Source organism: Phalacrocorax aristotelis, chromosome 3, assembly GCF_949628215.1.
Source record: "Phalacrocorax aristotelis chromosome 3, bGulAri2.1, whole genome shotgun sequence".
NCBI lineage: Eukaryota > Metazoa > Chordata > Aves > Suliformes > Phalacrocoracidae > Phalacrocorax > Phalacrocorax aristotelis.
The window spans coordinates 23,189,801-23,215,108 of NC_134278.1; the positions used below are offsets into that span (position 1 = coordinate 23,189,801).

The 25,308-nt window shown below is 39.0% G+C and overlaps 1 protein-coding gene across 2 annotated transcripts in view; it reads left to right on the forward strand.

The window, feature by feature from the left end:
• Nucleotides 1-25,308, forward strand: part of DLGAP2 (DLG associated protein 2) — a 487,901-nt gene that overhangs the window by 405,427 nt on the left and 57,166 nt on the right. For both annotated transcript variants that reach the window (XM_075086917.1, XM_075086916.1), the window contains 3 exons: nt 5,886-6,097; nt 20,903-21,050; nt 24,637-24,856. In XM_075086917.1, the coding sequence (XP_074943018.1) occupies nt 5,886-6,097; nt 20,903-21,050; nt 24,637-24,856 (580 nt within the window). The remainder of the gene's footprint in view (nt 1-5,885; nt 6,098-20,902; nt 21,051-24,636; nt 24,857-25,308) is intronic.

Genomic DNA, 25,308 nt, shown 5'->3' on the forward strand with positions numbered 1-25,308 from the left:
TAACTAAGCTCCCTCATTCCAGGTAAGTGCCTGGATCATGAGGCTGCAGCACACCCTTCCTTGTACATGAAGTCCCTCTCTATTAACCAGCCCTCCCCAGGCAACGTGAGTGTGTCGTGAAAAGGCCACAAATTACAAAAAGAGGAGGAGATCATGCCAGTTAGTTTATCAGCCCTAAGGCTTTTCCTTCCCACTGCAACCACTACTGATTAGAAGGTATTGGTTAGAAGAGCAGTAACATCTCCCACTTCCACAGCCATTTCATCATGGAAGAAAAGAACAAGGCTGCTTAGTTCTTTGCAAAAAGATTCTTAATTTCTTCTTCAGAAGATGGTGTTAGGCTTTGAATGGGAAATGACAGAAGGGCCTCTCTGCTGTACCTGTAAGCAGGTACAGTAAACCCAAGAAGGGAGAAGCATTTGAGTTTCTTCTTCATGCTTCACATTTTGGTTGCTAACTGAAGGGGCCTCTTGGTTCCTTTTGGATGCTACTCTGAATGAGCTAGCTCTCCTAAATGCCTTTTATGGGAAATTTAGGGTCCTACCTAAGGTTCTGGAGTTCACTATCAGGATCAGCTCCATAAAATGTAGTAAGTTTTAGGTACCAGGTGTTTTGACAAAATTGGCCCTAGGTGACTAATGTAAGATATTACACTGAAACAATAGCAGAACAATTAAAAAATCCCAAATTTTCTGAACCTGGTTTTGCTCCTCACAGAAACAGTGCATGAAATTTATGAAAGAGACTCATCATTTTCTCTAATAGTTATAAGCAAATCAGCAGCCAGTGACAAAATTAAATGAAAAGATCCAGACCTTGTCAGCTCATTGTTCTTACAAAAGGAAGTTCATATGGTAATATGCAGTCTGACTCCTGTGTGGATAGAAGCTGCATATACAAGGATTCATGTTAATATCTAGAACAGGAGGAAGGCCTTTTTAGACATTATAAATATCAGCACTCATGACTATATGCAAGTGGATAATTAGGGTAATTATTCCCAATTAGCAGCTGCAAGCCCTGCAGATGGGAATTTTAGGCACTGGTAACTATTGTAAGAAAGCATTTCTGCAAGCTGCAAAGCCCTTTTCATGTTTTGGAAAATATACATTTAATGACCATCACACATGCTGTTAAATATTTTTGTTAATATTTCAAAATAAAAATCTTTCTTGAACTAGTATAATATTTCTGCTTTTCTTTCAAGCTATATTGGGGTCTGAGATGGCCTAGATTTGGAAAGATTTTGCCAAGTATTTAACCTATAACTAAAGTAAATGATGAACCAGGCTGTACTGGGACTCAAATTTTGCTTCTGTTCTCAGTCCATAAGGAAAAACAATGTCAAGGGCCCTTTCACTGGCTTTTGAAGACAGCAAAAGGACTCCAGGAAGCCTTCTGAGATAACACATTGTCAAACTTCCTTGCCAGGCTCTAGAAGCATTTTCCCTGTGTTCTTTGTATTCTGCTCCTTTGAATGGCTCAAGGGTAAAAAATTACATATATTTTAATTGTGAATAATTTTTGTTTTCAATCGTAAAGGCTTCTGAGATAGTCAACAAGTTACTCTGATCAGAAAGGGATTCTTGGTGTGTTTTGTATACCGTGAGTACATCAGAAGCACAAATGGAGCAGGGCTTCTTCAGTTTTAGCTTTCATGTGAATTCATTTAACTGATGAATTCAGAAAGCGAAGTAAATGTAATCAGCAAAAATAGTAATGCACATAACTGTAAGATGTGTCCCAATGAAGCTCCTTATCACAGTGAAGAAACTTAATTTTTTAGATACTTTAATGTGAAAAAAAACAGTCGTTCCTATCTTTTAAAATAAGATTTCAACTTCATTCAACAAATAAGCCCGTGTTTACTCATTTAAATCCAGCCCTTATCTAGTTATTTGAACATGGAAATTCAGAAAAAAAGAAAATTGAGAAACTAGTCATTTTTTACACTTGAGTAAGTAAAAGGTTATTGATCAATGTCTTTTTAAACTTTCTATTTAATTATCTTCAAGCTAAAATGAAGGAAGAAATTTCAAGACAAAATAATTATTCTATGAAAAAGTTATGAGTTTTTAGAAAAATAATATTAAGACTGAACATAATAATTCAGCTTTAGTACAGAAAATTGAACAGGATATCTTGCAGTGGGCCCACGTAGATGCCAATAAATGCTTTTTCAGCATTTGAATTTTGTTTTTAGCTATGCTGACATACAAGTAATAGAGAACATTTAGAAGTGAGAGTATGTTTCTTAGTATAGCTCTCTAATTCAGGTTTTTACAGTTAATAGTGTTGCCAGCTGTAGATTAAAAAAAAAAAAGCTTAAGAAAATATATTTATATTGTATATTTTGCTTCAGTCTTTACTGCTAAGGCAGGCACTCAGGCATCCCAGACCCCAGAGGAGAGAGAAAAAAACTGGAGATTTTCTCCAGATGGAGAGATGGAGAAAACGGAGAAAGGAAGACTTCCCCTCAGTTGAGGAGGATTTGGTTAGAGATCATTTAGGTAAGCTGGATCCTCACTAATCCATGGGCCCCAATGGGATGCACTCACGAGTGCTGAGGGAGCTGGCGGATGCTGACACTGAGCCACTTTCCATCATCTCTGAAAGGTCATGGAGGATAGGAGAGGTGCCCGAGGACTGGAGGGTAGCCAATAACACTCCAGTCTTTAAAAAGGGCAAGAGGGAGGACCTGGGAAACCATAGACCAGTCAGCCTCACCTCCATCCCCAGAAAGGTGATGGAGCAGTTCATTCTGGAGGTCATCTCCAGGCATGTAGAGGACAAGAAGGTTATCAGAAGCAGTCAGCATGGATTCACCAAGGGAAGATCATGCTTGACCAACCTGATAGCTTCCAATGACAGCATGACTGGCTGGGTAGATGAAGGGAGAGCAGTGGATGTTGTTTACCTTAACTCCAGCAAGGCTTTTGAACACTGTCTCCCATAACATCCTCATAGACAAGCAAAAGAAGCGTGGGTTAAATGAGTGGACAGTGAGGTGGACAGACAACTGGCTGAACAACAGAACTCAGAGGGTTGTGATCAATGGAGCAGAGTCTGGATGGAGGCCTGTCACTAGTGGTGTTCCCCAGGGGTCTGTGCTGGGTCCAGTCCTGTTCAACGTATTCATCAATGACCTGGATTAAGGGACAGAGCATGACCTCAGCAAGTTTGCTGGTGATACCAAACTGGGAGGAGTGGCTGATACACCAGAAGGCTGTGCTGCCACCCAACGAGACCTGGACAGGCTGGAGAGCTGGGTCGAGGGGAACCTCATGAAATTCAACAAGAGCAAGTGCAAGGTCCTGCACCTGGGGAGGAACAACCCCATGCACCAGTGCAGGCTGGGGGCTGACCTGCTGGAAAGCAGCTATGTTGAGAAGGACCTGGGTGTGCTGGTGGACAACAAGCTGACTATGAGCCAGCAATGTGCCCTTGTGGCCAAGAAGGCCAATGGTATCCTGGGGTGCATTAAAAGGAGTGTGGCCAGTAGATCAAGAGAGGTTATCCTCCTCCTCTACTTCACCCTAGTGAGGCCACATCTGGAGTAGTGAGGCCACATCTGGAGTTCTGCGTCCAGATCTGGGCTCTGTAGTTCAAGAAAGACAGGGAACTACTGGAGAGAGTCCAGCAGAGAGCTACAAAGATGATCAGAGGACTGGAGAATCTCTCTTATGAGGAAAGACTGAGAGACCAAGGTTTGTTTAGCCTGGAGAAGAGAAGACTGAGGGGGGATCTTATCAATGCTTATAAATATCTAGAGGGCGAGTGTCAAGAGAATGGGACTAGACCCCTTTCAGTGGTGCCCAATGACAGGACAAGGGGCAATGGGCAGAAACTGGAACACAGGAAGTTCCTTTTAAATTTGAGAAAAAAATTCTTTCCTGTGAGGGTGACAGAGCAGTGGAACAGGCTGCCCAGGGAGGTTATGAAGTCTCCTTCCCTGGAGACATTCAAAACCCACCTGGACACGTTCCTGTGCCCCCTGCTCTAGGTGTACCTGCTCAAGCAGGGGGGTTGGACGAGATGATCTCCAGAGGTCCCTTCCAACCCCTACCATTCTGTGATTCTGTGACTCTGTGTGATTTTAGAAGTCTGGCTATTACAAGTATCACTACATGTAAATACCCTTTAGGTCTCCTAGAATCTCAAAAATCCTTCCTACAACATCAATCTCATACATACTAGATCTTAGAAAAGAAATGAGGATGATGTATCACATTTACAGGCTTCAAGTTTGGGAAGATTTTTCATGCTCCCTTTCCAATCACCACCCAAAGCTGAGTAATATGAAAAGTTTGTTCCTTTGCATGATCTAACATATATTTCACTTAGATTCATGCTCTGTCCTGTTACTTCATATGAGAATATAACTCCTTTTTTTTCCTGATATTTGTCTCTAACATTTTTCTGATCTGTGCAATGTTTCATCTCTTCTTATCTGACTTCATCTTCAGCTTCTCTTTTTTCTCTCCTGAGCATGTTTCTTTAATTTAATATCTCTATCTTTACTTGTTCACACTCTTTTAAAACTTTATTTCCCTCTTAATCCTTTTTTGGGCTCAGAGCACCAGGTCTGTTCACCTGGTGTGTGGCTAATTCATGTATCTTGAAAGGGCAGTAAAGATGACAGGCAGATCATGTTAGTTATTTAAATCTGATCTCCAAGACTGCTGAAACCAAAGGGAGCATCAGCTTCATCTCTGCAGTGAAGTCTGTCGGCAGAAGGTCTCAAATATGTTTGACCTGAAAGTCTTTATTAGACATCCTGCTCTGGAGAAACTCCTTAATGTATGTTTACCTGGAAGTTTACATTTATAGTATATTGGTAAATTATGCTGTTGTACTGTTTAATATATATGAAGCCACTATGTTTATAAAGATTTGAAGCTGCCAAGTGCATCAGCCTTGGACCACTGATGTATTCTGTCACATCCTTCTTTTTAACCATGAGCCATTATAGTGGATTTCAGAGAGTTGCTTATATGCTTAAGTGTGTTTCTGGATTAGGACCAGAGGACTCAGCACCCTGGAAGATTAAACAAAAAGCAAAGAATCAGCAATACTGACAGAGACAGGCTTGCTGAGTTTATCCATAAGTCTTAAAACAAGCTTATTTCACTTTGGATAGGACAATGTACTCCTGCACTGTTCTCTGCCGATTTGTGGCGCAGAGAGATATCCATCCAACAGCTGTGGATTATCTGACTACCAATCTTACTACTCGAAAAACCACCTCAACTGCATGAAAGCAGTCTCAACCAAATGTATTAATAATTAACTGTGTTCCTAATATGTTACAGCCCCTATGAACTATTTTGCAGTTTCAGACAAATCACATTTGCTTTTTTTTTAACCGAAGTTTTCTGTGAATCAGAATCCTATGCATTTATGCCAAAATCACAGCATAGTTTAACTTAAATGCTTCATTCACCTTCCTGAAAAGCAGCCAAAGCCCCATGTAAGGAGACTTGGTAAAAGACTCTGAAGTGCTCAGCTTTCAGTGAGTTTTGTGTCTGAGACACCTGATCAACCTACTGTTTATCAGCTGAAAATCTGTATGCAGACTTTTAAGAGGTTTAGCTAAGCTAATTCCTGCAATTTAGAGCATGTCTACAACTAGATGTTGCAGCGCAGCTCACAAACCATGATTGTTCCTTAGTTCCAACATTCATAAACTGAAAATTTCCGATCTTGAAGTTGGAATTAAATTGCCAAATCATTTGTGGACCACAGAAATTTCTTTCTAAGTGATCTGTTCCTGAAGAAGAAAAAAATCATGACTTGTCTTTGTAAAATGAAAAATTGAAGCAAGTATTTAAATATATGAAAAGAATAATGCACATTTCAGGTGTGTGTTTTATGGTCTCCATTAGGTACCTCAGGATGAATGGGGAGGATACCCAGCTGGTGGGAAGGACGAAGAGATCCCCTGCAGAAGAATGAGAAGTGGGAGCTATATTAAGGCCATGGGAGATGAAGAAAGTGGAGACTCTGATACTAGCCCCAAGACATCACCAAAATTAACAGTTCGACCAGAGTCGTTATTAAAATCCATTGGACAAAGACCACTGGGAGATCATCAAAAGTAAGTTTCACTATACCATGTTTTACACCTTTCTGACAGTTGCCATGACTTGGTAATTTTCTTTTGTCTCTTTCTGGTTGTGGTCAGTATCCATGAGAAAATACGATAGTGTAGTTAAAAAGCTGACTTTTGTGTCTTTGTTTTAAGGTAGCTACAGTGTCTTGTGATTACTGGATCTGCCATCTATCTCCAACCGTGTAACAGACCTGCTACTTCAGAAGGAGTTTGTTATGTTTACTAAAGGAAATACATCCATATTTTTATCAAAAGCTTAAAGTTCTGAATATTTCTTCTCTAGAAGGATTGTTTTATATTATAATTCTTTATTATTTCATTGCTTTCTCTGAAATAGAAAATACACTCTATTATATACTAGGTGTAATAACAAATACATAGTTGTATCATATATTTGGCATCTAACACCCTTTTAATCAGTACAGTGTATCAGCTATACTGTATCATACTCATTTAAACACATTGTGGAGGGATTTGTTTGACTGGGGTTTTTACTGATATTACCTACAATATGGCCTATTAAATAACTAAAGCAAATTTTAAAACTATAAGAATATAGGTAGTTATATATATTTTCCAATAGTTCTTTATTTTCTCTCCTTTTGTCCTTTCTCTATATATATATATATATTTTATAACTAAAATATACTTCTGAAGACATTTCAAAGCAGTAGCCTGATTTCAAATCTGCAGCTTCTGTTAATGTGACTGTTTCTCACGGTTTAGAAAATTGATCTTTTTGCCTGGGAGAAATACATAAAAAGAAGAAATTAAGAGTGAAACCTTTGATCAAAGGTTGTTTATTGTTCTGTAGGTAATACCATAGTGACTCACCTTTTCATAAAATAAAATAAAACAAAACAAAAACCTTAGGCAAAAATCCTTTTGCCTTAATTAAATTGAATTATTTAGCTTGTAATCTGGAAGAAAACCGTCAACATTCACTATTCCCGAAGAGAACAGTTTACAACTATATTGTCTCAGATAGCTTGCTCACATGTCTCTGCAGGCTCAATTCAGATGCACAAAGGCCGATGCTTTTCAGATGCACCATGAGCTGCTGCAAGATTTCTGAGATACCATGAAACAAGACTGGCAGGTCTCTGCTTTTGATTAGCAACTAAAATCCAGGCAGGATACCTTATGGCATCTCAAAGGGTGCCGGAGACCTATGTTTAGGCAACTGAGCCAAGTTCTGAATGTGAACCTGAAGGATTTGCTACAATATTAGTTCCGATGATGAAACGTGGCCTATGACGTAAGTATTGCTGGCAGACCTGTACCTGGCTGATTGCTAAAGCTGAAGAGATGAGCTTTTAATGACAGTGGTTGGAAGCAACATTTCAATTTTTTATATCCTCAGTCATTGTATCTGGGCTGAATTTTGGGTTTGAGGCACACTGGCTACACGGACTGGTTCAGTCTGAATTTGTGAAAGTCCCAGGAAAACAAAAAAAAGAGCTGTTAATTTTCAGCTTGTGATTCTGTGTCAGTGGGAGTAGAGGTCTTTCAGGATGAGGAGCCTGTAATTTCTCAGCCATGGTGGAGACACGTGTTGTGAATTCTGCAGTCCTAGATTTTCTCATAAGTGAATCTGAAGGCTGTGGGACCTGCAAAATGGCAATTATCCTCATGGGATAAGATGTGCTGAGGGAGAGTGATTTAATGTTTGTGGCTTGTTAGGAGTGGCCCTTCTGAAGGCAACAGGGATAGAGGAGATAGTCGACTTATTCAGACTTCCACACATCGACCGGCTGTCTTCCTGCTGATAAATTAAACATTTCCACAACACAGACCTGAGTACAGAAACCTGACCATGTACACTGAGAAGGTTTTGGAGTGGTCCCCAGCAGACTTGCCACCTGCATCTATTAGCACTTTCCCAGCCACTGCCTGGCCATGTTCTGGGCACTGGTGTAGGCTAGGGATTGTTCCCAGAAGGTGGCTTGCGTATGGCCTTCCTGCTTTGGAGAGTATGTCATATCCCTGCTAGTACCACAAATTAAAACCTTTTCTCAGAGACAGTTCTAACTTTCCAAGTACTGAGACCAAATAAAATATATTCTAGTCTGTTCTTTGTTTTAGACTAGGGTTGGGCCTTCCCCAAGTGAATGTAGATAACAACACAAATTTTCCAGCAAGTCACAGGTCTCAGTGCCTGCCCTAGACCCCCATAGCCTATGAACAGATCCAAAGAGCATTTAGACATAGGTATTCAAACAAAGGTTATGTTTCAAGAAAAAAAAGCCTTTCTAATCTGTTAAATCCTGAAGGCAGATGGTTACTAGAAGGTCAATACTAAATGGTGTGTCTTCTGTCAGTTTTCTATGTATTGCAAATGCACCACTCAAAATACAATTGATTAAAACACAGTGCGATGGTGATGCAGTATACTGGGGTTGACAGCTGTGCCTGCTCATGGTCCCAAAGGATTTAATGGCATAGTTACCACTAACTGCAGTCGGAAGAGGAAGCTTTCTGTAATACTGTGAAATATTATTAGGGGCTCAGTTGAGAATTTGTTGCAAACACTGCACTAGGAATAACTGAGCAGCCAGGCTGCTGCTGACAAATATCTTTTAAATCCTTGTTTTTCCCTTAAACTGAGGGGCAACACCTTGAATCTGCCAGCCTAACATACATGTTTTTTTCTAGTAAACTTCAGGCAGAAATGTAACAACTATTGTGGTTCTTGTATGTCTTTCCTGCAAAAACCTGCAAATTTCAGCAGCCCTTAAGCAGACGGAAAAATTTTTGTCTCACAGGAATACAAAGTGCTGATCCCAAACCTGGGTTTTAACCACAAGCCACCTCCTCCCAGTATGTCTCTGACTCCCTGTCACTGTGGTTACCTTTTATATCTGGTGGATTTCTGTGAAGGATGTAGCAAGGGATGATGGTTATGGAGCCTTCCTTCCTCCTCGGGCACAGCTCAGTAATCCCCATTGCATACCGAGTGCCCTTTGTACTGCTGATCATGCTGCTGAGCCAGAAGCCAAGGTTTTGAACAGCATTCCTGCACTTATAGCTGGGCTGAATAGCATTTCTGGCATGTATTATGAGAAATTGCATAATTCAAGATGTCAGCTGCATTAGCCAGCTTTTTAGCTTGTTTACCAGGTTGAAGGGAGCTAATGCACAGAAATAAAATGAGGCTTATAGTCTCTTAGTCCTCTGCTTGGGTGGACAGGATCGCTGAGAACTGGGGTCTGACAGAGCACCAGTAAACCTTTAATGAAACCTGAATATTGATAGTTTTGGAGGTATAAAACCATGCATTGGCTGCAAAACGTACGTGGGTGGGTTTTATAAGAATAAGCCTAGTTTTCTATCACTATCCTGAATAGGATAAAATTAAAATTAGAAAAGCCTTACCTTAACCTTCAGCAGACCTTTGACGTGTGTGCATGTTTCTTCTCTGAGTTTTATCAGGCATCTTTGCAAGGAGTTTTTTCCCATTTAAATTCTGTTTCTACTTTGAAAAAAGTAAATTTCTATTTTGTTGGTTTGTGTTGCTCAAAGATTCAGCAAATTGAACATGAAAAATTCATAAAGAATAAAAATGCATATGTTTCCAAATAAATAATTTTATTTAATAACATACAAATAGGTAAATGTAAATGATTTAACAGAAGCATTAAAATTCTGAAATTATTACTTTCAAGTTACTCTTAGAAAGGAGTATGTTTTACTCCAAGTGAGAATAAAAAAGGAGTGCAGGGCCTGACCACTGCTGTTTTACACAGATGGCATATGCCCAACCACTGCCATCTGATCACCACCTCTGTCAAACTGCTAGCACAGCCAGCATGATCCCCAGCCCGCTTTCAGTATAGGCCACCTGGAGCTCTTCCAGATAGTGCCCAGGCATCTTTCTGGGACTAACCCTGCTGGATGCAGCCACCCTCTCTATAGGATAAGAAAGTTTAACCATACGGGTCAGTTGGCCAAAAGGTCAGGTAATGGACCTAGCTTGTTTCTGAGTATAGCTATAACCTAAGTGACTCAAATTTTGCTGGATTTTTCAAAAATTAAATGCACCTAAATATCTATATTACTCAGTGAAGATAAATGCATTTCAATTCTTTCTTTGTGAATGCTGTTTCAAAAGACTAAGTAGTATGTTGCACTACTTAGGCCTATAACATCAAGTCGAAGGCCAGTGTAATTTATTATCATTATTAAATTGCATTTGAGTGAAATATAATGCAATAAGGCTTGCTGTGCTGGAGACAGGACACGTACTTGAATCTGCTTCCTTTCCAACTTTTTGCTTTCTTGGAACAGTGCCAGCAATCCCATTTATTGTGGAAGTTATTGTGACTCCCAGTAGCCCCAGGAGAAAAAATATTAATTTTTGTTTGTTTGTTTTGCATTATGGTTCTATACAAAATCTTTTGGGTGTCAGTTTTGGTATCCTATGAAAAATAACAGGTCTTCTGGAGGTGAAATTCAAGCCCTTTCAATTCAGTCCATTGTTTTTTGCCATGCTATGATGCTATTGGGGATGGAGTTAAATTGTGTTGGAAGGTAGTTTACAGAAGGTAGCTTGTAGAAGGTAGGTAGCATGCTGCTAGGCATTTTCATTTACAGTAAAGGTCAAAACATCTTAACAGTTTATGGAACTGGTAGCTGAAACAAAGGGAATGTCTGCCCTAAATAAGTTTTGGGCAATCCTGGAAAAGAGGCAGACCCACGAGATTTGTAAGGGTATCCTTCCAACCTAGTAGATGTCATTCCTCTCTACTTGTGACAAAAACAAGCAAAGCTGAGAGATGGAAGCATCAGAGACACTGGGACCCAGAAGGGAAAGCTGAAAAGAAAACAAGAATTTGGGACTATGTGATGGAAAAACAGTTCTATGACTGAAGATAATGTTCTGGTTATTTGATGCTTCTTATTTTCAGGAAAAGAGTACTTAATATACTGATTATGTAAATGAACAGGATAGCACTGTAGAAATAGCAAGTTCCTTTTTCAGTATCTCCTTTTTGAAGTGTTGCAAAAGACTCTGAAAACTGTCTAACCATTTAGTCAAAAGGGATAACAATAGCGTTTAGCCCAAAGTTAACAGAGTCTATTTGAAGATCATACTGGTATCGCTCATGCAAATGAATATTCGTGCTGTGCTGAAGTTTTCCATTATGCTCTGAAGTGACTCATGGGAAACTAGCTGCTGCTGAGGATGAAATAGGTTAAGCTACAAGAAAATAAAATTATTGACAGCAATGTGTACTTTTGTGTTGTGATGCCCTAATGGCAGACCTTACTGTGGCAGCTGGTAGTCCAGATACCTTAAGCTGATGGGTGGGCAGACAGAAAGGCATGTGGGCTGAGAGGCAGTACAAAAATGTAGAGTTTCAATGAGAAAGGAATTCTGTCATAGCACAAATTCTTTGGTGGACTGCCATAGTATCCTACCAGCGGTGCTTTGATTTGTCTTGCTATATTCTCCATCTAATTTTCTGCCAGGTTTTGGCCCCTCTATGGAAGTGAGTGGCTCAAACTCTGAGTCGTGTTCTCAGAGAAAGCAGCCATGCCACCCTCAAATGTTTAACACCTTTGCATTGGATGCTATCAAAGCCCACAGCACACTTGAAGAGCACAAGACATGTCTATATTTCATCCACTCTGCTTCACAGTCTGGTGTCTCAATGCAAGATCACTTTTTTCAGTAGTTTAAGTTAATATGCCTAAGTATGACCTGAAATGGTTGTGACACAAGTGTTTTCTGGGGTTATGGTAAACCCGATCAAATTAGTGATCTGAATTAAAAATAACCTTTCCCTGCCCTTCCCCTTTTCAGAGTGAGAGATTGCATCTCTCCGTGGCCACACTAACTTATGCTGACTTAAAGAATATCTGGACTATGACCCAAGGCATGTCCATATGTTCTGTTTTGGAGACTATTATGGCAACAAAAATGTTGCCAAAGCAAACAGCAAGGGGGTTAAATTACAACAAGAAGATCTGACAGCACTTAACTGCCAGAGCCCTTGGCTCAGCAGAAATCATGGGACAGCACAGGCTTCTCCAAGATATGTGGGAAATCTCCATTAAAAAAAAAATCCTACCATTTGTAACCATTTGTGTGTACCATAGCACACTTAAAACATGAGAAAGTGAAAACCAAATGAGATGTTTGGAAGGACTGCGCGAGACCAAACCTCTGAAAAAATCATCCATCTTTGCCCATGACAGTGCCAACACCATATCGTTTAGTGTTGGACAAATTTGTGGGTATTTCTCCTAGAGAAATACCACTTGGTAAGTACGCAGAGAGAAGTCTTGATATTGCAGACTGTAGGTAATTGTGCACATGTGGAGGAGTGGGTGTGCTGCAAAAGCATCACAGATTGAGAGTTTAAGCACAGCTTCCTTGCTAAAGAAATTAATGTCCTATCTCAATGTTATCCATTGCTGCACACCAGTGATGCAAGCCTTTTTTAATTTTTAAGGGTAAACTTCAATTTACCATTAACTCTTCTTCTGCATTTTAAATTGAAATGGTTTTGAAGCCATTCCTGAGAAATATTTTCAGTAGAAGAGAGGGGGGAAATGTCTAGAAAAGCAATCCTCATCTTTTATATGCTTTTTATTTATCTTTGCTTTTTCCTCAATCTTCTGACTCTAAAAAGCCTCATTACACACTTCATTAGTAGCTTTCTGAGGCCCTATAGTGTAGTAGCATCTACTCAGAGCCTCTGAGGGGTGAAATTGGAGATTTACTGAGGAGAGTTTGAGGGCTAATTACAAAGCCTTATCAACTAATAATGCAATCAGTGGGCCACTGGCACAGTGATAGTGTTCTCTGCCGCAGTCAATGAGATCTGGGTTAGATTAGTCCACAGGGTTAAGAGGGAACGCTGATGAAGGGCAGCTAGTCATCTGGCTACCTAGGAAGCATCTTTTGCGGGGTCAAAAGACAGTCCCTGTTCTTTCTTCTTTTGCAGAATGATAGGAAATATCGTTCACAAGTGTTAGGCACCTTGTTCTCTTAGAAGTAGCATGGTGTGAAACCCAGGGAGTAATTGAGCCCAGTTCTCCTGCCTCATTGTAGCCAATACCAGCTTTATGTTGTAGGGCTGAAATGTATTACCCTGAATTAGGGACAGAAAGGGGAGCCTAAGGCTCTGAACGAAGTGAAGAGTCTTCTCAGGAATAAAACAGGCTTTGGTCTGAAAGATACAATTATGTGATGTATTACAGTGAAAATGCAGTAAGATTCAGGCCAATCTCGCAAGAACAAATACTGAGATCCAAGAGAAAATATGTTTCTTGCTTCTGGTGCTTATTCATTCTAGCTTTCAACAAATATGTTAGTTTTACTTTTCATTTGAAAAAGATCAAGAGCTGCTTTTCTCTTTTGTTCAGCTTTTAATAAAAACTAAATGAGATTATAAAGTATGTGTGTGGAAACACTTCTTCAGGCAAGGATTTGAAAATTAAGATGCTTTTTGTTAAAAAGCAGAAATAATATATATATTTTCACTTCTCCCAATTCTACTCTATTTTTTCCCCAGAAATTAGAGTCTCATTAATATCTTCAACTTTGTCATAAAGTAAGTTATTGACTTAAGACCTCTTGGCTTTCCTGAGTCCTGATGGTCTGTAGTCTATATTTGTTCTGCCTAATTATGATTTTTTACATGTGTACATGTGTATGTACCAAAAGCAAATAAAAAAAAACCCTGAGATAGCTTCCTGAAGAAATTTACAAATATTTCAATGCCATAAAGGGATTTAGGAACATACATCCAATATTTGAGTTCTGCTTAGTTCATCAGACCCATTTACTGGACTGCTACGTGATGCTTTAAATGCCTCTAAATTTTTGCCATAACATCTGCCTCAGTTTTTTTGTTGCTGACCACTTTGCTGCCTACTCTTCAGGGCAAGCTCAAAACAGGATATTGGAACAAGGCTTTTAAGATTAGCTGTATGTGCACATCTGTCATCTCTTACAAACAATAGCCCTGAGTTTAGGTTTCCCACATCAGACTTTTTTTATCACATGCACATTCTGCCTGATTTGGAGTACAGGCTTGATTGAGCCTACATCCTCTGTATCTTTGCAAGGAGTGATCAAACCACCAGACTGTCTAACTATTCCAGATGATTTCCTCTCATTCTCTTCTGGTTCATGTTGTACAAAATCCCTAAATACTGACGAGAAAGGTTCTCTCCTACCAGTAATTAGTAGGCATTTCATAAGGAGAGAAACAGAAGTCTCCACCTCTTCCCTAACATATTCCTGTAATAACTCAAATGCTCAATATCTTTCAGGCACCTTTTTATAAAAAGGCTATGGGTCAATGATGAAATATATAGGCATCTTAAAAATTTAATTTGTCCCAAATTCTCATTTCTATCACTGATCAAAGAGAAGCTCCAGTCTGGCAAAGATTAGAAAAGAAATTCTTTGCTACAGATAAATTCACCAGATTTATGTGTACTTCCAGTTTTTTCAAAGAATCAGACTAACTGTGCTATTCCGAAGGGAGAAGTGGGTTTAATGCCTATACTCTGAGTTCTCCAATGGGCTGCACACAGGCACATCTGTGCCCCTTTGCAGAGCTCTATTGACTTCAGCAGGGATCTGCAGAGACACAGTATGCCTAGCAGCTGCTATACAATGGCACTGCTAGCTAAGCTTAATCATTAGATTCTGATCGATGAGTTATTTCATGTACCTACAAAGACATAGTTAAGATAGATCCAGACAGAGAAATGAATATCAATTGAAATGCAAATCTCTCAACAAAATAGGTTTTGATAACTTATGCTACCTTGCTAATCATAATGCACCTCCCTTTTAGGTGCCCAAGATGAATTCTTTTACAAATTTTATCTTTTTGTCCCAGAATGATACTTCTGAATTGCACATACTGATTTAAACAGAGGTGATTGTACTTTCTTTAATGTTCCCATTCATTCTCAGATTTTTGGACAAACGCAGGCATGATCATGAAAATAAAAAGGTACTATTTTAGAATATTACCATTCCAAAAATTAATTTGATGGAAAGTGGAATTTCTTTATATCTGATGCTTCCTTAATAAATCTGATAGACCTATTCAGAGTCAGAAGGTGACTTTTGCTGCAACTTTTAGAGGCCTGGGAATATTCTCATTCACTTTTGCTATCTTCTTGCCCCAGGGTGCACTGGTGGCTAAACATTTGACAGAAAACAGGTACTCTGGGGAGTGATCATTGTTTTGAACGTGAGTAGAGCAAGGAATGACCTTGCAAGGGTATGGCATTTGCTGCATTGTTGGCATCATGTCCATACTTTTTTAAACAAAGTTATTAAGTTTATGACAAAGTATATGATATAAAACCCTTATTAGAAAAAAAAAATACAGACTGTTAAAAAAAACACAGTATGACAGAGATCCCTTTCTCAGGGCTCATATACTGCATGTTCCCACTAGGGTTGTCTTGACTCTCAAGTACTGCTGCTCAGGAATCTGAATTTGTAGGGACAAGTTAGGGGGTTTCTTCATTATGTTTTGACTCTGGCTTAGCTGTATGCTGTAAAATCATGTCAGTCTAAATCTGGCATTTTGAGGTGTCCTAAAAGTGAAACCATGTTGTTTTACTATCATACATACATTTTCACCAAATAACAAAAAGATTCGTCTTCTGAGAAACGTGCAGTGGTTGCATAAGCCACGGTACGGTACTGCATGTTGTAATTCTGGCTTACAGTAATACTTGTCATACAACAATGACAAGAGCCTTCAGGAAACATGCCACAGACATTCCCAGGTGTTCATCAGTATCTGAACTCAGTGATGACAAAGCATGGCTGAGTGCTGCACAAAGACAAAGACCAAGTGCGTGGCGGAAGGTGCTGTGATACAGACCACAGCAGGAGTGCCTCAGATTCCCCAGCACTATATGCTGAAGTCACCGGGCTGCTTCAAACGTGATCCATGGTCTTATAAACTTTCCAAATGTTATATAAAACAATGAAATGCGGGGAAAAAAAACATCCAGCGTTAGTTATTTACTGTCTTTAAAGTAAAGAAAGCATCTTACTCCTTTTAAAAATACACAGTTAATAGAGGAGGAAATAAATGGCTAAATAATAGATGGCTAAAGATGAGGAAATTAGTCCTTCCCTTAGCATTAGTTAATGCTTGATTGCAGCTATTGGATTAGCTTCCATGATTGTTTCTTTCTTTAAAACATGTTCTAAATAGCTCTCTAGCTTTACAAGTCTTCCGTTACAATGACATAAGTGGGGAAAAGATAAGGAGATGCAGATGTGCTCTTCCGTCTCCTGAAATCTCTTTAAAATATTATCTAATTCTTTTTGACTACACTGTAAGTCAACTTAAACGTCTTCCTCCATTTTTACTGTACTGAGTCCTCTTAAGGTTGGCTACAAGATACAGCAAATCATAGATGGAAATTAATTTTCTGGAGTCAAAAGAGTAAAAAATGTTATCTTTTTTAATTTTTTATATTTTTTTTTAGCGCATCTTGTTGCTTGTAGGGCTAAAGTAACAAGCATTTTCCAGCAATTATTTTCCCACATTCTGCTCTTATATTTCAGTTTTGGTGAGGTGTGGGCAAGAATAGTTCATTTCTACAAGAAGAAGAGTTTGTGCTTTTGTGGAAGCCAATGTCCCTAGTGAGGGAGTAGAATTAGATGGCTGTAGTAAGGGTAAGCTGGACTCTGCTGACAGATAGGGGTGTTAAGGCTACTTTTGAAATCTGCAGAGGACAGAAGTGGCCAAATGCTGGCTTCTGTGATGGTGTTTTCGAAGATCTTGAGCAGGACAACTGTGAACTGGGAATTAAGAGGATTCTAGGGAGCAGTAAAGATGAGGATCTGGGTTGGTCAGGAATGAAAGAGAGCTATACTTGGGGGTTTTGGTAAATGCCAGTTCTGGGACAGGAGGAAGGGGCAGCAGGGCATATGATGTTTGGATACAGAGGTGTGAGCCTTTGCAGACTAAAGGAATGCAAGAAAAGGGAAGCTGTGATGCAAGACTCCTAGAAACTTCTAAGCAGGGACTCTTTTTCTGTTGTTGTTTTTGGACTGCTGCCTCTTCCCTTATTCTTTATCTATGCTTTTCTGTTGGAATACGCAACCTAACCTCTTTCCCATTTCTGTATATCAGGGTGACATACTATCCCAGATACGCTATCAGATATCTATCAGGTATATTGTCCCAGATAAGCATGCCATACTGTAGTTCACTTTATGTGGTTATAATATGGTGTTTTGTTTTCCCCGAATACACTTTGGCAACCTGCTGAGCACTGAAAGTGCTGTTGCAACCTTAACTGTCTTCACTGGGAGTCCTAAAGCTTTGCTTTTAGAGTAGAGGTTCTCAAGAGCTGCAAGGTCATTACCAGGGACTGCCTCATTCCTAAAAGTTTCTCTAGGTTTTAAGCCTTGCTTGCAGCCAAGATACTTCTCATTAAATTTAAGGCCTCTTCCTAGCTGCCCTGGACTTGCCCTAGCCAATGGAAAGGGGAAAGCAACCCTTGAGGGCAAAAAGGCTTTTAAAAGAAAATCCATTCCTAAGATCTTTCTGTTTGGAAAAACAAATGGGAAGAGGACTGACATACCAATTTAATTTTACCTGTTAATCTCGTCTTCTTCCTCCTTTTCCATAGTGCTGAACTTTAGAATTACCTCTTTGATGTTAATGTGTATATTTGTGTGTGGTCCTGGAGATGAACTGTCAAACCATCTCATGTGCTCATGCTTGTCTTGCCCATCTTCAGTGATCAGCTGAGATATAAGATCATCTACTGCAGAGCATAAAACTATTTTCTTTTATCAAAGTGATAGAGCTGTGTGGTGTTTTGGAAATGAAGGTCAAGAATTTTGTTCTTAAGCTTATAGATGGGGTGGATGTCATTAAAAAGCCAGCATTTACCAATGCCACATGTGGTGTGTGCTTTGTAGCTTTGTTGACAAGCATGAAAGTTCCTTGAGCAACAGAGAATGACATTTGAGAGCAACTTCCTGGTGTAACTTTTGGGTCTATGGCATTTTGGTTCTGGATCATGTTTGTAGTGACATCATAATTTTTACCATGTATTGAGACATTTATTCTAGAAGATAACTTTGAGTGTATATCTTAGAAATGAAAACTAATCTTTCTTTTTATCAGGAAAACTTTAAAGTACTAATCAAATGAATGTGAAATTGCTTTTACAACATAACATATGTATTATTTCTTTCATTTTGCTACAGTCCTATGAATCAATTGCTCTCCTCTGATTAATGAAGAATTATTTCACTATCAGGTGATGTCCAAACACATCCATCAAAACTCAGCTGGTTAGCAGTACCATGGAATGCTAGGCTTCTTCCCCTAATAAATTATTACTGTAGAAATTGTTGATTGTATTCAGTGATAGCAATACCTCACAAGGATAATGAAATACTAGGTTGTTGAGCATTACTTAGCAAAGGAGACAGTTATTAGGAAAGAGTTTAGATTAATTAATTTTTAAGGACTTTATTAAAAAATTAATAATTTATAATTTAATTCTATTGCCTCTATCTTTTCCTAATGTGGCCAATGTTTTAATGACGAAACCTCAAATGTCTCTTTCACAAACTGCTTCTGAACTCAGAATCCCAGATTTTACCACCTGGTGACAAGCAGAAGGTTCAGAGGGGACTCATCTAACTGTTTTGAAAAATACTAAATTAACACTACCAGACAGATTTAGTAAAGCATATGCAAAGAGTTAGAATGACACAAAGCAGGTGACAGTCATCAGCCTGATTCCTCTAGAGGAAAAGAGGTTTAGTTACATCCAGCAACTAAATATAGATAGGGAGGCTCTACACCACTTCACCTAATATATTGTATTTGTCTTCATACCTATGGAAACAAAAAAATGCTGCTACAGTTCTTGTTTTCATCATCTAAAACCAAATTAGACCCACTATCAGACAGCTATCTTAATCTGCAAATCACTTAGACTGTAATGACTGACTTAACCTCTGATCACATGCCTGCATCAATCTCAATCATTTTCATTTTGGTTTTAGCAGTTATAGCATAGTTCCTACATAGTTCGCCTCTGTCTTGAAGTTACAGAGGTATTCTGTAGAAGGTACTAAATAAAGACAGGAAGAAAAAAATGTTTGCCCTCCAGAGAAATTTCTTAAGAGTTAAAAAAAAAGATGCCTGCCTTCCACCAAGATGAAGACAAAACCTGTCTTTTTGAAGAGGAAGGGAGCCCATCTTAGAGAAGCAGATAGCCCAGCCATTGGCAGATGCACAGAGGAAGCAAGGGTATGTCTATGTTGACCCTGAGATGACCAAGCCAGGGAGAACACGTGGAAGCACTTGAGAACAGATCTCCCAAGTGTAAGGTCGGGGGGGTCTATAAATCCCATCTGCTCTTGCAGCTGGTGATGTGAGGGACCCTGGGCCATCTCACATGTCTGACATCAAAGGACATGGCCACACACGGAGATGGAGCTCAATGCTATTTTCTACTGTAGTCAGAGCCGTGATAAAGGGTCTGAGATTCCTCCCTGAGTGCTCCTCAGGGACTGCTGCCGTCCCAAATTCAGGTTGTATCCACTTAGTGAGGAAGGCTGAGTCCTTCCTTGAGCACCGGCCTATGGTCACGCCCAGTGTTTGATAAGTATGGTCTAAGGAGCAAGATCCTGGTTTGGGCCTCATTCTGCACCAGGAGTTGAACCTGTGGTTTTCCTTCACTGAATGGTCTGGTCCTTCCAGCTTCCCCTTTCACAGGGGTATTCCTGACAGCCCAGGCACGTGCCACAGCCACGGCTGCTCTGAGTAACTCCGCCAGCTCAGCATCAAATGGCTGTATTGCCAGTACTGACAGACGTTCAACTGGCACAAATCTATTGTTCCTAGAAACTGTGGGTTTGTTAAAGCTGCCTTTAAGGATTAAATATAAAAAAATGCCCATTTACAACATGAAACCCAACATTTTCTGAAACATGAATTAATTTGTGCGCTGCTGTTTAGGGATGAGTGTCACATGGCTCCTAAAATCTGATTTTCAGAGGTTCTGAGAACTCTGGTAAACCTTGTTGACAACTTTCAATTTTGTAAATTTTGTATTCAAAGCGAAGTTCTTCTCTTAGGCTTCTTTTATTTTCCTGGAATGATAGATAAACAATATATTTGATATAAAAGATGAAGACTAACATACCATTGTAGTGAAAGCGTACTGAAAGGGGCTCGGTATGGTGTCAGGGTCCCAGTCCTCTGAACTGGGAGATTTGTCGTAAGAAAAGCGTTTCTAGAGCTTCATGCAGTTGCTCTGAGTACCTTATTGATCTATTTTTCTTTTAGCTGAACGTGGGATATTTCGATCTTTTGTAAAAATATATCAATCCTTTGAAGATAAAAGGTCTCTTGATGCCTAACACCTTGATGAAAAACAGATGATGAGTAACAGATCTTATCTGTGAAGAAACATTTTTAGTTACTTTGGTTCCTGCTTTAGCTCTGGTTCTTGTTCCTGTTGACCTAGACATTCTCTTTTAGAAAAGTTCAACATTAACTGCCAGGAGGTTTGATGATGTTTAAACACAGCAAAGACTTCAAATTTCATATCATCTAGGTAGCAGAACTGCGGATGGGTTCTCTGCTTGTGCTAAGGCATTTGACTACAACAGATCTATGATGCTTTAGAGAGAGAGAGAGATTTTGACCCTGGGTGATGGATTTGTCTCTCGTACAAATGACTGTCTTTAGTGTCCTAATTGATTTCATCTGTAGTTTTACACCCTTTCCTTTTTTTTTCCTCTTTCCTTTGTAGTCAGAGCTACCTTCAAACTGCAAGTGACGTGCCTGGGGGTCACAACCTGGATCCCTCTGCAAACTACAATTCCCCAAAGTTTCGCTCAAGGAATCAGAGCTATATGAGAGCAGTGAGCACGCTCAGTCAGGCCAGCTGTGTTAGTCAGGTGGGAAATTCTTGTTATAACTTTTCTTATAGGTTAATCACAGATGCAAGAGTTGTTACTAGTAGATGGTTTGTTTTGTTTTTGTGTTTTGTTTTTTTTTAATTAATATCAAACTAAGGATGTGAATTGTCAAAGTAATTCAGTTCTAAGGAATAGAACCCTTGTTCAAAATTTCAAGAAAAATAATGAATGCTAGAAACAAAGGAACACAGAATATTTTCTGTTTAATTTTCATTAAAAATATGAATACTGGTATTTTCATTTTCAGTCTATATTAAATATTTAAATGTTAAGATTCAGACTGACTGTAAGGGGCACACTTCCGCAATACTCATCCTCTGAAAATATCTACTCTGATTTCATTAAATGTGGGTTGCTAGATTAAGATGTAGATTGAAATAATTATGCTCCAAAGGAGCAGTGATTCATCTCTAAACTCAATCCCTCACTCTTCCTGAGTGAAAGAATAAGTCCCATCAATTATTTAATGTATGGGGACTTCTGAAAAGAGACATTTTTCCACCTTGCTGGTTTTATGTTGGTTAGTTAGTACTAATTCATGTTGAAGTGAGATCTGAATCAGGCCTGAAGTGCAAGCAGCATTATGAAGTATGTGCGTGTTCTCTTTAGCAGAGGACTTTACATAAAATTTCCAATGTTTTTAATGTTCATTGGTCCTGATGTTTCTTCCCTGTGTTCCTTCATGACAGGAGGGCCTTGCCCTTGTCTCAGATGTGTTACTTTATTTTTCTTTGAACATTTAGTGAGGCACCTAAGGGTATAGTAGCTAATTATGCACAACGTTTATGTTAAAAAAATCTTTTGGAAACAATTTTATATTAATTCACATTCAATTTGTATTGCATGGCTATTCAGGCCTGGATACAACTAATCTAACTTGAGGCTTTTAACTGAGGCAACAACTAAAGCTTCCTGTGTAGTTAATGGAGTGAAAGAGTTTATTGCAGGACAATGCACATCCCAAGTGGGCAGAGAGCCCTCTGGAAATGCTTGTCAGTCTCCACTGATTGTAGAGAGTTGGGAGGGACTAGTCGCCTGACTAATGCCCTTCAGTCAAATTCCTTAATTTATGTGGGATAAATCTAAGTATAATCTTGTGTAGCACATATCCGAATTAGAAACAGACAGTCATTTTCCAAACCTTTCATTATTTTCCATAGCTCCCTTGTGAAACCTGTCCCCATCATTTTCATGCTTTGGTTTTCATTACCCTGGTTTGGTTATTTTCTATTTTTATTACACTTTGGTTTTGAGAAAGTTTCACAAGAATTAGATCCTGCATTCAAAGCAAGTGCTGTTGGCTGTCGCCTAACAATGTTATAATATAGAACTATTCTAACATCTTCTGCCTCTTTGACCATGTCTGTGCATGGAGATATTCACTGAGCTGTCCATAACGACTAATTGGTTTCAGCAGTGGTTAAGGTTCTTCATTCCAATGTGCATTACCTGGAAAGATGTCCACAATAGATTTCATTTGCAGGTAGATTGCTCAATTGGCCAGATCAACTAAACCTGCTGGATATAGTTCCTTACTTTCTTTTTCAGTTTTTATTAAACTATGTGATCTTGTGTCAAAAACATACTTCCTACCTCACAGTCCAGCTCTTTCCAGACCAGTAATAAATGCATTTAACAGACACTTCACAAAGTAAATGTATTAAAATAGCAAGTTCTGAACCTTTGGTGTTTCCTGTTCTTTTTCCATGACACCATCACCTTTTTGTCCCATCTACATAATAGCAGTTTGTATGATTTGTGGTATTTTTAGTGCCTTTTTTGTGTGTGTGTGAGCTCCTTCCTTTTTCTCTCTTTACCAAGGGTAGAGTCAAGAAAGATGCTGGGTTCCATGGTTTAGATTTTTAATTTAAGTTCAAAAACTTTTATTTTTCTGTTATCAATGACCTTAGTTTGAAAGAAGTGGTTAGGACTTGAAGTGTTTATGGACTACATTACCATAAATTTCCCGATCAATGATGTATGCAAAATATTTCTAAGATTTTTTTAAATCTTTTTGAAATTGCATTAGTCTACTTAACTTTATTAGAAGCAAATTTTATGGAGGGTAATGTAATTCCTTTCAGAAGAGATTTTGTAGCCAAAATGTCTTACATGAAATTAAAATATCAGTTATTCATTATCATCAGAAGTTCTGTATGAAATTTCCATTTACTTAATCAAAGTCCTAAAACATTTGAAACATTTGCACTTACTCTGTTTCTGTAATGAATAATGTAGTAGCAACAGTAATAATGAAAAATGCACTTAGCAGATGTATAGAAAAACCAATATCAACTGGATGTGCTGTTCAGTGATGCTACAAATTTAACTTGGGATTTATTCTTAATCCAATTTCTAGCACTCTTTTTAAAAAAAATTATCAGGAGGTCATGCATTTGTCTGTCTGGTGTTACCTGATTTTAGATAAACATAATTTTGAATTATTCAGGTACATTTACAGGTAGTTAGGGCTGACTTCAGAGAACCTGTTAAAAATGATCTAGGTAGAATTTAGGCACTCATGTTCAAAACTGCAATACACAGTTCCCTACTGAGAGGTTCCCTAAGCCTGGCCAGCCTGACTAAACCCTGTTTATCATGAAATCTACCTAAAAATGTAGAGTTTTGCCTCATGCCCAACCTTCAGGGCAGAGTCAGAAGGTAGATGCTGGCACCTGCCCCAGCCCTGTGGGGAGCTGGAGGGTGGTGCTGAAATCCCCCAAGGGTCCAGCCTGGTAGGTGATGCGGGTAGGCACATCCAGGGTGCTCTGACAGGCTGGGTTCCTCTGCACACCTGGTGGTGGAAGGGTCAGAATTAAAATAATGCTGCTGAAGAAAAGGCAGCAGTAGTAGCCACATCTGGGTTTTCCACAGTAGTTCAACGGCTAACCCAGTTAACCAGGGAAAGAGTTTGGATTAGGGCCCTTCTCAGCTAAAGGTGGTCCAAGAATTACTTTCTCGTCTGACCACTTTTCACCCTATTTCAGTCAATGGTTATTCTTTCACACACTTCACTGGACACCACTCTAGATGCAATATTTCTCAAACCTTTCAGAATCATCACCTCTGCACTTCAGGTATGAGATACTTCCTTGAGCCCCCTTATAGCGAGAGGAAGACAGCAATCTGCCACACAGGGTAAATGTCCACATGAGCAGTAACTTTGCCGATAAGTGATGAGGCCCAGCAATCCACCCTCGCCTTTTGAGAGCTAATATTAGTATAACTGATTTCTGTTCTCCTATCCTGGCAGAACATGGATTTCTATCAGTGCAGAGTGATCTTGTTAGTTACCATTAAATAATGTATTTACAATCCTCTGAATATGCCAAAAAATATTAAAATGTAAAATTAATTGTATGGCATGTGTGATGTACTTACTATATACATATAAACAGCTGATATAAGTTAAAAAATGTGAATGTGATCAGAAGGGATTACTACATCTTAACTATTTGCTAAAACAGTTCTTCATCAATGTACAGGTGTCCATTTGAGATGTTGAGGCCGTGATGATCACAAAAAAGCAAGTCAAAAATCAAATGCATTGTTGTTGTTTATTCAGATGAGTGAAGCAGAGGTTAATGGGCAATTTGAATCGGTGTGTGAATCAGTGTTTAGTGAAGTTGAAGCTCAGGCAATGGATGCCCTTGACCTCCCTGGATGTTTCCGAACAAGAAGCCACAGTTACTTGCGTGCCATTCAGGCAGGCTATTCCCAAGATGATGAATGTATACCTGCGATGGCATCTTCCAACATCACTTCAACTATCAGGTCAACCACAGGTAAGCAAATCTGAGATGACCCTTCCACTGTTCTGCACGTAAAAATATGTTGTATTGTTTTGTAAAAGGATGTTTGACCCTGGGACAATTTCCCTGTGTAGTGATAATAATTGATACCAGTATTCTTAAGGTTTTTAATACTGTACCGTTGTGGCTACAGCTTTGAATAAGCTCCTTCTGAGGAGAATCCTGCAGGCATAATATAACGGACCTGTACTTCAGCATAGCCTTAAGTTGACCTCCATTTCCTATACATACAGTTATCCAGGCACAAATATAAAAATGCAAGTGCAAATGGTATCATTTAGGTGTTGTTAGATGTTTAGGTATTTTTATCTATCAGGTAATCAACCTTCTAAATGAGATCAGCTGCAGGGATTTTAACTGAGGTCCTTAAAGTACCAAAAGAAAAAGAGAAGCAAGATTTTAAATATTTGGTCCAAACACTTACA